The following is a 14,955-nucleotide window of genomic DNA, read 5'->3' as shown; positions in this document are numbered from 1 at the left end:
AAAATAGCTAGTCAAGTAATGTTGTAGACAACCAACTTTTAAATGCAGTATCAATTTCAGTTTGATATAGGGTCTTACTAAGTAGTTCAGGCTAACCTTTGTTTCTCAACCATCTTGATTTACCTTCTCATGTGCTGAGAATACAGGCATGCACCAAGTCCAGCCTTGAAGTAACTGTATCTAAAGTTCAAGCATGTATCTTAAATGTGTCCAAAGACTCACTCAAACAATCCTAGAATGAATGTGTAATTATGAAAAAAATCTAAGTAAAAAGGGCCTTCAACTGAATGTGATGGCTAGCACATGACTAATCCCTGAACTCAGGAAGCAGAGGCAGGAAGGTCACAAGGTACAACCCAGTATGGGTTAGAAAGCAAGTTCCACATCAGAGAGCCTGTCTCAGAACAACAAAAACAAAAACATACACCAGAAATAAAGATTATTTTATGTTTTGCTCTACTAAGTATCAAACCCAGGACCTTGTGCATGTTATGTGAGCATTCTACCCTTTAGCTATAAAAGACCTTAATTTTATACAAAATAAATAAAAATTATATAGTAAGAGTAATTGGGGTATACAACAACTCAGTGGTGGTATGTTTAGTACATCCTATGGCCCTAAGTTCAAACCCTAGTACCAACCAACAAGAACATTCACATGCATGTACAAATATAATCAAAGATAAATACAAGACCATCTGAACACATGAGAAGACAAGTCAGAGCATAAATTAAAATGTCACATTTGTTCAGAGGACATTTCCAAAGATGCTATGCGAAGTTACCTGGGGATACTGTCAAGGGTACCTCTTAACACAGAATATAAAACAAATTCCTGGACTTGAATTCCAAGACCACTACCAAAGGTATAGGTGGTTTCTGGTAGTAATATAACCTTGCTAATCTTCAAATAACTATGCTGTACAAGGTCATAATAATATTTATAACACCTAGTCACATTTTAATATTTAATGGCAGTGTTCAAAAATCTTGGGTATTATTATACTAAATATTACAAGATCCCCCAAATTACCAAAAGTTACTCTGAACCATGACAGACAACTGTTACTAGATAAAACCACCCTGTAAAAATACTGAAGCAAGAAAAAAGTTTCTTAGGAAGGTTAATCTCTTAGGGAAAAAAAACAACTTCAATATCTCAAGATTTGCTACTCAAAAGTATAATGTCATGAAGTATTACAAATTGACAATGGAGTAAAGGTTTAAACTTTGCGTTCTAAAATATCCTAATATTTTCATTACCTCTAATTTTGCAGTTTATATCACCTTAAATGTAGTCTTGTAAGTTAACAGTTGCTTGGAATCAGATTTGTGAAATCCCTCCATTCTTTGCCATCCAATCAGCAGCAGAGATTGCTCAAAAATATTACTCTGTATAGCCTTCAAAGTAACCTTCAATGATAACACATTATCCCCAGACAGCAGGAAGGGCCTTAAAGATCAGTCTGATCCTGATTCTGAAGTGGTTTAACTATCAAATAAGGACTGTCATCAAACCTAATCTTGAGCTAAATGTGTGCCTCCCCTCAAGAATTTAAATATACCATGGCCACTAAAAACAAAATAAAGAGTGTTCTACAGGATATATTCAGTGCCTTTCTGAGGGCTAGGCCCATCACTGCAGTCCAAAAATTTTGGCATACCTCTTCTTTCTATTGGCTTTACTACTCCTTTATGTAAACGGACTAATGGTCTTTTACTTTTTGAGAATAAAAATTTCACTATTTGGTTATTACACTATGTATTAAATATTCTTATTAAAACAGTCGATCACCATGAAATTGCAAACTTCTATCTCTTGCATCCACTGGACTTTCACACATCTAGCTCATATTGCTAATTTAATACAAAGTAACCCAGAGATTCCAAGAAAGACACTAATTATAACTAGCTCTTCAGTTTCAGAGGTAGAGTTTTCTTTAAACTCAACTGTAATATACAGACTCTAGCTCTGAACATTACTTAATGACAATCTGATGATTTGAGGCTGAAACCATAAACAGTAGTGAAATCCAAGTCAGTCCCACAGCTGTGAAAGTTCTTCAGGGGAGAAAAAGAACAGATGACTTACATGAGTCCTCTCCTGTTTCCTCTGCCCTATGAAGCAGTCAAATCAAGACAGAAGAACATGGGCCTCTCTGCTCTGGTCCTGACTACACCAAATTAGGAAGGTCAAAGATGTATGCATCATGTTTTACCATCTACAAAACCAGTGACAATACCATGAACCTGCTATCTCCTTGCAGGAATGTCTTAAGGACTGATAAAATGAAGCTCAAATAATGATGGTAAAATGCTTTGAAATTATTTCTGGAAAAGATAAATGTAAGATACAACATAATATTGCCAAAATATAAGGCGCTTTCCATTATTTTTCTGAAAAAGAAAAATCAACCGAACAACCTCCCCACTACAATAATAATGAACATGTCCCTCTCTTAAGAAAGAAGGAAAACAGGAGGGAAGAGAAATTCTTTTCCATGTATCACTTACTCATATCAACGTCAGGGACAGAATTAAGGAAGGGTCAAAATGGCACCTGACACACAAGTGGAGACATAGAACACCTTAATTCCAGGTAGCAAAAAATCTTATTAATAAATACAATTATGGCCGGTGTGGTGGTACATGCTTTAATCCCAGTGCTCAGGAGGCAGAGGTAGGAGGATTGCCATGAGTTTGAGACTGGCCTGAGATTACATAGTGAATTCCAGGTCAGCTTGAGCTAGAGTGAGACCCTACCTTGGAAAACCAAAATAAATAAATACAATTATGGACTAACAGATAAATAATGATTCTTAAATTTTAACTATCCTTACCAATGATAAGTAGTTCTGACTTTTCACACATGAAAAACCTAATAGCTTCAAAAGAATTAAAATTTACTTACAAATACATAAATCTAGAACTATTAATCATACTTCAGAAGCATTTCTGCCTTAACAAACTGATACAAAGCTCCTTTTCACCTTTTTAGTACATTAGTCATTATGGATAGGCAGAAAATCAGACTCTCAAGGCACTAGGCTAAAATTCTCAACTTAAAGGTAATTTAGAAAAACAAATCCAACATGTCATAAATCATATCCACAGAAATATGCTCCCAAAAACTTAACTCATGACAACTTCAAGGAAATGTAATTTTCTCATAAAATTCTCAAGTTCTGAATTCAATATTATTCATATTCTTTGAATGTTGTAATTCTAAGTACAAGAAAAATAGCTACATATGGTGCCTGACAAAAGCAAACAAAAATACTATATAATTTTACTAGCATGAAAATCAAGTCAATTAAGGCTGAAGTTTTTTTTTTTTTTTTTTTTTTTTTCCCCAAAAACAGCTCCTGTTATCAGTTCACTAATAGTCATGATTTGGCCTTGTAATATATTTGAAAGCTTAAAGAATTTAAATGATAACCAATACCTTTAGGCTAGTAACTTCTTACCCCTCTACTCCCCCCCCCCCAAGATGAAAAGAAATCCAGCAAATACATGGCTGCTAGAGCAATATGCTACTGTAATTACAACATTTTTCATAGTAATACAATTTGTAACCAGAATTATTATTTTTAGTTTATAGAAAGGAAATAACAAAAATGTATCATGTGTTTAAGCACACTTAGCTACAGATAATATGAGAAGACAGAACTCCCAAGTTTTCAGGCAATCATTATTTCTTTGGGTGAAATTATGAACTTAACAAAAAGAAGAAAAGAAAATTTGATGTTAACTATTCAAATAAAGCCTCCATGTATATATAAATATGCAATCACAAATTATACTGATGTATTAAAATTTCTTACATTAAAAACAACTGTCATCAATGAGTAGTCAATGTTTTTGACTATATCTATGTGATTCATAGCTATAACCAAGAGGTTATTAGGTCATACCTAAATGAAATGATTGTAATAAATAAAGCTTACAATGCTCTAGATCTCTTTTGCCTTATCAAACAAGAACTTCAAAGAACTCACATACTTACCTTTAAAGCAGGTACCACAACACACTTAGAATTTCAAATAGCCTTGTAAAGTGCCACCTCCCCATAGATCTAGGATAAAATAATTTATGCTAGGCAAATGATCACAGATTTCACTAAGTTCTAGTTCTACATACCTTCTAATGGGAAGACTAGCCACATATATATATATATATATATATATATATATATATATATATATGCACATATACACACACACACACATAATGTCATTCCTTTTAAATTTGCAATGTTGAAGACCTTATTTAAAATGAGTAATATTTAATTTTGAAGTTTATGATTGTAACAAAATTCTACAAAGTTCTGAAAATTAAAATTTCTAAATACCTATATGCTGAAAGAAAACATTTTTAATTACAATAAATTTATTACTCAACACAGCATGACATATATGGTCTGTACAAATTCTTATATAAAATGTAAATAGACCATGAAGGAAATTAAAATGTGCACAGAGCCTAAACCTTTTCAAGTAAAGCAGTTTTGCAAAACCAAACAAGGAGCCAAGAATTTAAAGAGCAATATAAACACCAAGCTTATATCTAAAAGGCTATTACAGACCTTGTTCTCCCACTAATACTTTGTTACTGAAAGAAAAAGCAAACATAACAGGAAGTATAATTCTATTCAGTGTCATTTCAAGTCCTATTACAAAACGTTATAAACATATAATTCACTGTAATGTTACTTAAGTGGCACCATCCCAAGAAAGCAGTTATTGTTCTATACTTACTAATGTCACAATGTATCCTTTAGCTGACTACATTGTTCCCATACTAATAAATACAAACTATATTTACTTTTTAAATGTTTTGCTTTCCATGGTACTTTTTTAAAACAGTAAATCCTACAATCCTAGGATGAATTGCACAAATCAATTTCCTTCTAGGCCCTCTGTAAAGTACCAGATTGAGTCACATCTTGCAATCAGGACTATACAGCAAGATTACACATTTTGTTCAGTTTTAAGTTCTCTACTGTTGCTGCCTCCTTATGAGCATGATTTTCATGAATTTGACATGGAATACTCATGTGAAAGCCAAGTTTGTGTGCTTACTTATATCAAATAAAATGTCCTCTTTAAGAAACACAGAGAGAGAGGGAGAGAGGGAGGGAGGAAGGGAGGGAGACAGTGAGAGATTTTGATTTTGTGGAAAAAGTTATGTAACAGATAAGCTGGAAAACTAAAGAAATATCACTACATTCACAAAAATAGGTGCCTAAGTGAAATACGGCCAAGACAGCTGTTTCTTCAACTTCTACAGAACTGGCTCCAAAGCCCGGAACTACCTACAATTTTGGCTGCCTCAGCTGTGATGCATGTTTTTCTAACCTTTGTATTAAAAAAAAAAAAAGAAAGAAAGAAAAGACAGACAGACAAACAAGAAACCTTTCCCAGTTAAAAAGCAACAGCATCAAGGAAACATCTTAGATGGAAAAAAAAAAAAACACACAAAAATCTCCAAACTCACCTTTATTTCCTTGCCCTTTAGGTCTCTGTAGAGCAAGGCGAAAGATGCGAAGTCCAAGGAGGAAGAAAAGGAAAAGTGTGTTAATAATCAAAGACATCATCGGAAACAAGTTATCTTCAACAAGCCGCGTGGGAGGAAGACCCGCCGGCAGCCTTCGCAGCCGCCCTTTTCCCCAGCACCCCGCCTGGAAGCCTCGCCCCGCCGCCCGGCCGCCCCGGGCCGCAGCAGCGGTCACCCCGGCCCGCGGGCAGGGCGCACGCCGGCCCGGGCCCCGGCCGCAGGCTGCAGGCAGGCAGCACCGTTATGGGGCCGGCCGCGGCGGGCGCGGGGAGGAGCCGGAGCCCCACGCGAGGGTGGAGCTCCGGGGCTCGGGCGGGCCGGGGCCTCGGCTCCCTCACCTGATCCACGCTAGTGGCTGACATTCTTCACCGCAACCCGCGAGGAGCCGCCGCCGCCTGGGCCTCTCCCCGAGCGAGCACTCACAGCAGTGGCCGCCGCCCTCGGGCAAGGACCGTCCGGGCCGCCGCTCGCCGCCCCCGGGGAGGTGGGGAGGACCAGAGAGCCGGCCTCGCGCTCGGGGTCGGCGGAAGGGCCCGTCTCCTCGGCGCGCACGTTCCGCTCCGCTCCGCTCGCTCTCCGCTTCTCGGGTCCACAATGGCGGACAGGCTCCGACTCTCACTTCCGCTCCGAGCCTCCCTGACCTTCCGCTATCCACTCTGACGTCCGCGCTCACCTCCCCGCTTCCCCCGCCCTCCTTCCCGCCCGCCCCCCGCCGTGGCTCCGCCCCCCCGCCGCGCCACGTCACCCGACCCCCGGCTCCGCGCCGCGCGTGCGCCAGGCCCGCTTTCCGGCGGCGACGCCGAGGCGCTCCGGGCCCGCGCGAGGCTGGGGGGGCGCGCGTGCCGCGGCGGCGGAGGTCCGAGCTGGCTTCGGCCGCACGGTGGGCGGGGAGAGGGCCGGCTGGGGTGTGCGGGGTTCGGGCGAGGGAAGCACGGCGGACCTGGAGCGGCCTACGGCCCGGCGCGTCTCGGGGGCCTTCGCGGACGGCGGTGACTAGGCCGCACTCCCCGGAGCAAAGCCCGGTTGTGCCCGCGAGTCAGCACACGCAGGTGTCCCCGGCTTCGAACCCCAGGATCAGCTGTTCCTAATCTAGGGTCGATGCTTCTCAGCGTGGGTATTCACGTTGTTCCTCTCCACTCCAAATCGGTCTTTTTTAATTTTGTTTTTTGTTCATTTTAATTTATTTATATGAGAATGACAGAGACAGGAGGCAGAGAGAGAGAATGAGAATTGGGCGCGCCATGGCTTCCAGCCACTGCAAACGAACTCCAGACGCGTGCACCCCCTTGTGCATCTGGCTAACGTGGGTCCTGGAGAATCGAGCCTTGAACCGGGGTCCTTAGGCTTCACAGGCAAGCGCTTAACCACTAAGCCATCTCTCCAGCCTTTTATTTTATTTTTAATGAATTTGTTAAAGTATCCTTGAGATAGAGAACAGTTGCAGGACCTTAAACGGCAAAATAAATAAAGGGAAACTTAACATTCCAGTAGAAACTAGTAATGCCACAGTTCTACGAATTGGCCAAACCAAAGTCATCTCATTTGCAAAATTTTTTTCTTTTGTTTTTATATTTTGTTTTTACTTTTTTATTTGAAAGGTAGAGAGAATGGGCGCTCGAAGCCCTCCAGCCGCTGCAAACGAACTCCAGATGCTTGAGCTCCCTTGTACGGCTGGCTTGGGTGGGTCTTTGGGAATCGAACCTGGGTCCTTTGGCTTTGCAGGCAAGTGCCTTAACCTCTTTGCCATCTTTTTTGACAGTTTTAGTCCTATGCCTTTGCAACAAAGATACTACATCCCTTCAGGTGACAGACTATGGACTTATTTATTAAGGAAATAATTAAAATAGCCAAATACTTAAAAACCATCCAGTGAAAGTGCTAATTTAGAAAGTGTTACATTGCAAAATCATAGAATTTTGTGATTTACACTGCAGCCATATTTTAGGAGCATTGACTAGTAATGGAGATCATCAAAAAACACTGTCATGGTCTTGTCATCCAGCCTCTCTTCATCTCCCAGTCTTTGCTAGGCCTTGCCTTTGATCCTTAATTTTCAGAAGCATGGCTTTGAATCCAGTGAACCTGAGTGTGAATCCTGACTGGGCAATAACTAGTTTCCAACCTTGGTAAAGTCAGTGAATATAAACATTTATGTCCTCTTGAGTCCGATAAGGTTTGGCGTGTACAACCCATGCATGGCACAGAATGAGCTTCCCACATATTGGCCATGTACAGCTACTCCCGCTTCTGCTGAGTGAGTCCCAGCAGTCTAGTAATCACTGACTGTTCTTTAAATGTCAGGCATTGTAATCAGTTAAATATTCACAGTATCTTTGCCAAGTTGTATATAAACAGTGACACACAATAAAGTTTAGGAAGTCCAGGGGCTGCAAATATAGCTTAGTGATAACAGCATTTGCCTATCATGTGTAGGCCCTAGGTTCAATTCCTAGTACTACCAAGCAGAGGGAAAAGAAATCAAAATACTACAGCTGAGGCAGGATTATTGTGAGGCAGTATTTGAACTCGGGCTTCAAACTTCTATTATAATCATATAATCTTAATGTTTTAATGAATTTCTGTTGTCTTTCATTCCTACCCTTCAAACAAATTATTTGCTTTCTTATGGCCTTTCTGCCTAAGTAGGTCTGAGCTCAATGAATGGAGGGCTACTGACTCTAATATGAATCCACTTAATTTAATATTGTCTTTTCAGTGCTGGGGATCAAAGCCAAGACTTTGGCCAAGCTAGGCAAGCACTTTACCACTGAGCTATGTCCACATTCCCTAACAGCTTTTTGAAGAACAGCTAGGACTAAAACCCATTTCCAGTGCCACACAGAGACCAGATGAGTTTTGGTAAATTCTGCCCTCAGGATCTAGATGGTAAAGAAAACTTTACTGTCCTAGAGGTTTGCATGTGTATGGTACAAAGCCTGGTAAAAAAAGAGGGCAGGTTGGACTTAAGCCCCCATTGGCCACTCAGTTTTGATGCTCTTAGTTAAATTCTGTAACTCTGGCATGACTTTTTGGATGCATGCAAATTGTGTTCAGCTGCAATTTATAGCTAGTTCAAAGTAAGAAGAACTTGAGACAATAGCCTGTTTTTCTCTCACATAAAAGCAGTCTAGGGCTTGGGCTGCTATAGTGTCAGGTTCCTAGGCTCCTGTACCGCATCAGTTTTGGCCCTCTAGATGTGGAGTGTGTTAATGACTGAGACAGTTTATATACAAAACAGGCAAGGACTTAAGGTTACTAAGATAAGGAACCAAGGACGTCTCAGGCAGAAGGAAAGATGATTGGAGATGAAGTGAAAGATGGTGTATACATGTGTGATCAAACTTAATGGCTCTGTGTGGGACACCAGCTAGAAAAATAATGGTATGGTGTTAGCATACTCCAGGAGAGAAGTTCTTGTATTCTGAGGTCAAAAAGTCACCCCTCAAATTCTTGTATAGGCTCAAGTGATGGGCCAGTGGCTTCCGCTGACTTGAGCTATTTTTGTATTCTTGAAGAAAGCATCTCAAGCAGTCAATGCCACTGGTAATAATGTTAACAGGAGTGGATTGCTGAGCTGCTCTGTTAACGTTCATCACTATGAATCTACACCTGAGGAAACAAGGGGGAAGGATTAATTTTAGATCACATTTTCAGATGAGTCAGTCCACGTTACTTGTCTCACTTCTGTGCCTGGTGAGGCAGGACATCATGAAGGGGACCATGTGTGATGGCTCACCTCATGCTGGGCAGGGTACATCCTTCAGAGACACACAACCCCTAGTGACCTGCTTCCTTCAACCAGGCCCCACCTCCTGTAATCCATTCAGCTGTGGACCAACCTATTGACAAGGTGAGAGGCCAGTCAAGAGCCCACCAGGGAGCAGCCAATCTTTTGACACATGATTCTTCTGGGCCACTTTTAGATTCAAACCATAACAGGACATGTTTTCTAAAATTTGTAATGGAAACAAGTAACTAAAGCAAGGGAAACTCCTACCCATCTTCTACTAACGAAAACATTGTTTTCTGAAAAGATGTAGTTGTAATGAAGCTGAAAATGTGCTCAGCTGAAAATGAAGAAGTGTAACAGTAAAGAAGGAGTAGGAATGGTGAGCCGTAACTATAAAATGATGAACTGTGCTTACAGTGTCTTCTCAGATTTGCCATGCTAGTGAAAAGTATTTAAACTTTTCCTTGAATTTTTGTCAGTATTAGAGCTAATAGTTGTAAGGTTTTGCTTTTCTGTTTGTTTGTTTTTTGGCTTTAGGGTTTCACTCTAGCCCAGGCTGACCTGGAATTCACTCTGTAGTCTCAGGGTGGCCCCGAACTCATGGCTATCCCCCTACCTCTGCCTCCCAAGTGCTGGGATTAAAGGCATGTGCCACCATGCCTGGCAAGGGTTTTGTACTTTTTAAAGGAACCAAGAACAGAAAATGCATTCTGAGCATTATTAATGCTGTTTTGTTGTTGTTGTTTGTTGCTGTTTTTTTAATGTGAGCGAGCAAGAATGAGTGAGAGAAGAGAGAATGAATTGGCACGCCAGGACCTCCAACCACTACAATTAAACTACAGACACATGTCCCCTTGTGCACATGTGTGACCTTGCATGCTTGTGTCACTTTGTACATTTGGCTTACATGGGACCTGGAGAGTCAAATATGAGTCCTTACACTTCGCAGGCAAGCAGGTTAACCATAAGCCATGTTTCCAGGCCCATCAATGCATTATTTTAAAGGCAGTGTCCTTGACTATTATAATAAGGTAAAATTATTAATAGTTCAGACCATTGAGTAAAGCCAAAAATAAACCTGTCTTTCTATGTTCTTGTGTTTATGCAGAGAAATTTACAATGGTAAGGGAAAGGCAGCAGAAAGCATTGTGTAACCTGAGGTTTCTGTTACTCAGTGTTTTTCAAATTGATTCCTTGGAGCTAAACTGTAGCCTCTCCTAGGAACCTCCTACAAATTACCCAAGCCCAGGCCAAATTTACTAAACTAGAAACTAGAGTTCAAAGTAAAGTATGTATTTTAGGAAAGGGAAAAAGGGTTTATTTTGAAGAAATTTCAGATTTACAGAAGTTGCAGAGATAGAGCAGACGGTTCCTGCTTATCTCTCATATAACTTCCCCTAATGTTCACTTCTTACACAACCATCATACATTTATCGAAACAAGGAAACTGCCATTGATACAATACTAAGTGCACAGTTGGGATTTCCATAACTTTCCCACTGGTTTTCTATTTCAGAATACAGTGTTACATTCCAGATTGTCTTCTTATCCTCCTCTGATTTGTGGCAGTTTCTTCATCCCTTTTATGAGTAGAATTATGGAAGCCATTGTTTGGAATCAAGCTCATGCATGAGACCGCAAAAATGACACTGAAAATAAAAATGGAGCCCCTTATGTTTAAATTTCCCATCACCAAATTGAAATTGAACTGATTTTCTTTCCTGCCAGAAATCGGGATTAAACATAACAAATTTCTCAGTCTACTTTTTTAAAAAATCATTTATTTATTTATTTGAAAGAGAGGGAGGGAAGGGGAGAGAATGGATGCTGGAAATCAAACCTGGGTCCCAACTGCTAAGCCATCTTTCCCATCCTTCAGTCTACTTTTAAGTGACATAATAATGGAAGATACCTAAGAAAAAGTAACCAAGAAATTTTGTTAAGTCAATTTTTATTTGTTTCTCTTTTCCTTCTCCTCTCCCTCCCCCATATAACCCAGATCAAATCAGTGATTTTCCTTCCTCGGCCTCCTGGCCTCTGGTTATGAGATGTCACTTTCGTCAGATTTTGTACTGTGGGGTGGAAGACCACGGTTGTTTTAGAGTAAACATACAGGCTCATATTCCTCCCATACTAGCCCAAGATGAATAATCTAAGCTTCCCAGATCAGGACAATGCTTTCTTTCCTAGGGTACTCTTGTTTGTAAAGTGACAGGATTTCAGAAAGAATAAGCACAAATTATTGGAAAAACTAGTGAGGAAAGTCTGGTAGATGTTTGACTTCCCAGTGCAAACTGGAGCTGCACTTGTAGGAACCGCTCCTCAAGGCAACACCCTATTCCCAGCCATTCCCAATTGAAGCCAGCCCACGTGCCCAGGGAGTATGAAAGCCAACATTTACTTCATAAAGCTCCCCTGCAATGCACCCATAAGCTCAGGAGCCAAGCATAAAACACATGTAGCCTTCCCTCAGTCACCGCTAGACCTGACTGTAAAGGAGCAGCTGATCCCTGGTTGTCTAGGGAATGTGGGAAAAGCTGGAATGAGCAGCCAGTTGAAGCCAATAAGGGTCTGCATGGTGACAGGTCAGATATGATCCACAGTAGGACCACAGCATCCTATGCTTGAATGAATCCTTCTCTGGCTCTTCAGGACAGCTTTAAGTGCAACATCTATCCCATGGACTCTGTCCTGGCCTAGCAGCTATTCCAGGGTGCTGCCCTCTGGGTGCTCCCAGATGCCCTGTTCCCCACAAGGTGTGGATCCTTTCTGCTGATGAGCCATTCCAGGTGGAAGCCCACAGCCTTGAGCACAAAACTACAGGAAATGTGACACACAAAGCCTTGGAATGCACTGCAGCCTAAAACGCAGGCCATCTGACATCTTCGGCTTCTGGCTGCCACATGTCATCTCACCCCACGTGACATCTCCTCAGTTGCGCTCCTCTGCTCCTGACTGCCAGGGACACTACTGGGTTATTTCTTCTCTCTCCCTACCCACTCCACCAAGGGAAAGTAAAATTCCAGGGGAAGAAGGGATCAGCAAATTAGAGGGGAAACAAGACTGGTCATGAGTTAGTAATTGTAGGTGCTGGGTTATAGCTCCCTGGGGACTTATTATACTATTCTCTCTACTTATCTGTTACAAAGTTTCCATAATAAAAATATTTCAAAAATAATTAGCTTATGAAAACAAATATTACATAGAATCAGTTTTTTTTTTTTTCACAATTAGCTTCTACAAAGTCACCTTATAGAGTGAATTAGCTGTCATAGGACATTGCTCCCAGGCGTAATAGAGGGTTATGTTCCTCAAGCCTCTAGTCATAACATTTTCATTAACAGATCAATTATGTAACCTTATTGTGTTAGTGTGTATGTGCTTAAAGACATCTATTTAATATAAACTGTTAATTCATTAACATTGAACTTGCACACATTAGCACTATAACCCTGGCCTGAGTGAGGCTTATCTAACTCATTTGCTTTCATCTACAAGGCACATTGTTGTCTCTTGTAGTCAGGACACTAAAGTTTAGCGCTGATCTCAGGAGCAGTTTTAAACAATGAACTCATGAAGAAATTGTATGGTGGTGTGAAATATATCACAAAGAACATGTTTACTGCACAAGAGCTAAGACAAGGGCTGAAGCATTGCCTGGCTCACAACCCCGGGACCAGGATCTTCCAGCAATACAGATCCTTTTGGCATAATGCATATGAATATGTCTGTGACCAAGAAAGTGCTGAGATATGAATTTGAGGGTTAAAAATTAAATTAGTAGACATATTTATAAATAATGAGGTTCAGATTGTATTTAAATTGACAGGTTCAGTGATTGACATGTGATAACTTTCTTGATGCAGATAATAATAAGTTATTACCTTTTTTTTTTTGTCTTTTCTAAGTAGGGTCTCATTCTAGCCCACCCTCAGGTGGAACTCACTCCATAGTCCCATTCTAACACACCGCCATCCTCCTGCCTCTGCCCCTTGTGTGCTGGGATTAAAGGTGTACATTACCATGTCCAGCAATAGTAAATTATTTTAACTGACACAGTGATTTCACATATTTACTGGATATAGTATAACATTTCAATACAGGTATACAGTGGCTAGTAATTAGATTAGGATAGTTAGCATATTGATTCCCTCACATGTATTTTTTTTCCTATTACTTTTGTGGTATCTGGCACCATCTTTATTTTGTATTAGCTTCTCAGTCATCATCTGGAGAGAAAATATTCCAGAGTAATAGCATTAACCCTGGTAAAGCACAATCTAATTAATACACATACACTAAATGGCTTCTGCCACCCTGGCACATTTGAGGCATCTGGAAGGAGATGGGGATGGGAGTGAATATAGAAGACAGGAGCTGATCATTATGCACCAAAAACACGCAGTGTAGTAATTGGTGAGACAGCACTCAAAAGCCTGGCACTTTGGCATGCTAAGAATCAAGGTTCCTCCAACCTGGTGATCTTCCTCACAGAGCACAGTGAGAAACTTTCTGGAATTGCCTTATATGTCTAAGGGAAAGAAAGTAATTGTCATAAATCCTTCCCTAGGAATCTCATCAAATATCCAGCAAAGATTAACCAACAGAGAAAGCAGGAGCCACACTCTACCAGAACTCCATGAACCCTTTCTGCTGATGAAGGAGGGCTACTTAAACTTCAGTCTTCTGACCCTCTGGGGGCATTCAGGCTCTGTATGTGACTCATACTGGTATTTTTTTTCCCTGCTGCATGTAAATAAATATATAGACCTTTTTCTCCTGTGAGTTAGCCTATTGTCAGTTCATTTTCAGAGAAACTTCAGAGGATGGAGGGAAGCATTTCCTTTTGCATCTACATTAAGATAAACTATGCCTACATTAATATTTTAGTTGGCCCAGGCATGGTGTTGTATGTGGAATAACACAATCACTCTGGAGGCTGAGGCAGGCAGATTTAGATTTTTTTTTATTTTTATTTTTTCATTATTTATTTATTTATTTGAAAGCAACAGACACAGGGAGAAAGACAGATAGAGGGAGAGAGAATGGGCGTGCCAGGGCTTCCAGCCACTGCAAACGAACTCCAGACACTTGCACCCCCTTGTGCATCTGGCTAACATGGGACCTGGGGAACCAAGCCTCGAACCGGGGTCCTTAGGCTTCACAGGCAAGCGCTTAACTGCTAAGCCATCTCTCCAGCCCCAGATTTAGATTTTGAGGCTAGCATGGTTTGCAGATTGAGTCGTATTTGCATAGAATTTATAATCTTAGGACTATTTCTACAGCACACAAATCTTATTTACAATTCTTAAGAGAGCTTTTGCACATATTCTGCTATGAGCATTGTCTTCGTCCCCTGAGGTGGTAATTGGAAATAAGAAAGAGATCCCACATCTTGTAGGTAGCTAGTCAGGGTTATAGGCCCAAAGGGAATAAACAGATGCCTACATGTCCTGATAGAGCTGGTGAACACAGATTTCATAATAGATTCTATATTGTTAATGATAAGTACAGAGTACAGAATCCCGTAAGTAAAATCCAAAAGGCCCTGGCTCACCAAGATTTCAGCTATCTGCCAGCCTCTTCATTGTCTTTTTTATTAATTTATGAGAGAGAATGGGTACACCAGGGCTGCTAGCCACTGCCAACAAATTCCTGACACATGAGCC

At 40.7% G+C, this 14,955-nt stretch overlaps 1 protein-coding gene and 1 long non-coding RNA gene across 3 annotated transcripts in view; one reads left to right on the top strand and one right to left on the bottom strand.

The window, feature by feature from the left end:
* Positions 1 to 6,162, bottom strand: part of Ythdf3 (YTH N6-methyladenosine RNA binding protein 3) — a 43,306-nt gene extending 37,144 nt beyond the window's left edge. Inside the window, exons 1-2 of one of the 2 annotated variants that reach the window (XM_045143085.1) lie at positions 5,895 to 6,162; positions 5,497 to 5,521 (exon numbers count right to left, since the gene is read on the bottom strand). In XM_045143085.1, coding sequence (XP_044999020.1) covers positions 5,497 to 5,521; positions 5,895 to 5,918 — 49 coding nt within the window. In that variant the 5' untranslated portion in view covers positions 5,919 to 6,162. The remainder of the gene's footprint in view (positions 1 to 5,496; positions 5,522 to 5,894) is intronic. The other variant, XM_045143086.1, reaches the window with a different exon arrangement.
* Positions 6,163 to 6,490: 328 nt separating this feature from the next.
* LOC123458857 lies at positions 6,491 to 14,071 on the top strand. Its single transcript, XR_006635810.1, has 2 exons — positions 6,491 to 6,666; positions 13,857 to 14,071. It is a non-coding gene; the product is annotated as an uncharacterized LOC123458857 (long non-coding RNA).
* The last annotated feature ends 884 nt before the right edge of the window (positions 14,072 to 14,955 follow it).

This window comes from Jaculus jaculus, chromosome 2 (genome assembly GCF_020740685.1).
Source record: "Jaculus jaculus isolate mJacJac1 chromosome 2, mJacJac1.mat.Y.cur, whole genome shotgun sequence".
NCBI classification, from domain to species: Eukaryota; Metazoa; Chordata; class Mammalia; order Rodentia; family Dipodidae; genus Jaculus; species Jaculus jaculus.
Note: the sequence above shows the minus strand (reverse complement) of the source record. Positions and strands in the feature narration are given on the sequence as shown.